Source organism: Drosophila nasuta, unplaced genomic scaffold (genome assembly GCF_023558535.2).
Source record: "Drosophila nasuta strain 15112-1781.00 unplaced genomic scaffold, ASM2355853v1 ctg188_pilon, whole genome shotgun sequence".
Lineage (NCBI taxonomy): Eukaryota > Metazoa > Arthropoda > Insecta > Diptera > Drosophilidae > Drosophila > Drosophila nasuta.
The window spans coordinates 25,053-26,486 of record NW_026869410.1 but is presented as its reverse complement, the minus strand read 5'-3'; the positions used below and the strand labels follow the sequence as shown (position 1 = coordinate 26,486).

The following is a 1,434-nucleotide window of genomic DNA, read 5'->3' as shown; positions in this document are numbered from 1 at the left end:
AGCGGCCAATCGAGATGGATATCATTCTAATACGAGTGTGCCAGGAAACCGAGTATTTCGGCGAGATGAAATGCTTGAAAATGGGAAGCAGTATTATAGATCGGAAGAGCAAGCTATTCAAATGCTCTCCGTACTTGGACGAAGTAAGCATACTGCGCGTCAAGGGAAGAATCGACCTAATAGAAGGAGTCGAAGTAAACCTAAAGCGACCCATAATCCTACCAAGAAGACATCGATTTACACTTCTGCTGGTTGAGTCGTATCATCGCCGGTACCATCATCTGTACGACGAGGTCGTGGTCAATGAACTACGGCAAAAGTTCCTGATATTTGGTCTGAGAGCCTTGGTGAGAGAGGTTTCTCAAACTTGTCCAGCATGCCGGATGAGGCGCGCGCGTCCTAGGCCTCCAGAAATGGGAAGTCTACCGCGTGAGCGTTTGGCGCACCACATGGCGCCGTTCACCTATACAGGAGTGGATTACTTTGGGCCCATCGACATCATCGTTGGACGACGGCACGAGAAGCGCTGGGGTGTTCTGTTCACATGCCTCACAATTCGTGCCGTACACCTGGATATTGCAACGTCATTGTCAACCGACTCTTTCTTTGTATTCTAAAGGCATTTATAGCGAGACGTGGTTGCCCGCGACGAATGATGTCCGATAATGGGACTAACTTCCGAGGTGCGAGTAGAGTGTTAAAAGATGAAGTAGAGCGTATATCGACCAGGGATGTGGAGACCAAATACCCAGAAATGGAGTTCATGTTCATTCCGCCAGGCTCACCGCACATGGGCGGTGCATGGGAAAGATTGGTACGCTCAACAAAGTCCATTCTAACGGAAATCTTGCCGCCTGGTGGATTGCGAGAAGAAGTGCTTCGTGCTGCGTTGGCTGATGTGGAGGGTATTCTCAACTCACGCCCACTCACACATGTACCACTGGAATCGGCAGACTCAGAAGCGCTTACACCGAACCATTTCCTCTTGGGCCAATCTTGTGGAATTCGTGAACGAGACAGCGAAATTCATAACGGTGACAAGCTTGCCAAAGGATTCAGAATTTCGAGCCAGTTAGCCGATCAGTTCTGGAAAAGATGGATTCGAGAATATCTGCCAACGCTTACGCGCCGTACCAAATGGTTCCAACCGCCGCCAGATTCGATCGCCGTGAATGACACGGCGATCGAGAGACGGTCAGGTACGGAGTGCCGTAGTGCGCACTTCAGAAGGTATTGTGACTCGCCCCGCCGTAAAGCTAGCCAAATTAGATTTGAAAATTGGTAATACACAACGCGAATGCTAGTGAATTACGGGGTGGGGAATGTTGGCGGGCGAACTAAATTTTCTACTGGGCTTTGCCAGCGCATTTCCTACTGGGCATTTGTAATCGGTGATTCTCTTTTGTGCATTGGAATTTCACCGTTACGTTCGCT

At 49.5% G+C, this 1,434-nt stretch overlaps 1 protein-coding gene across 1 annotated transcript; it reads left to right on the top strand.

The window, feature by feature from the left end:
- Positions 1-14: 14 nt before the first annotated feature.
- LOC132797735 (uncharacterized) lies at positions 15-1,199 on the top strand (the record flags this gene model as incomplete). The annotated part of the gene is made up of 2 exons (XM_060809484.1): positions 15-563; positions 620-1,199. Coding segments are annotated over exons 1-2 (1,129 nt in total), but the record flags the coding sequence as incomplete, so codon positions are not given.
- Positions 1,200-1,434: the final 235 nt, after the last annotated feature.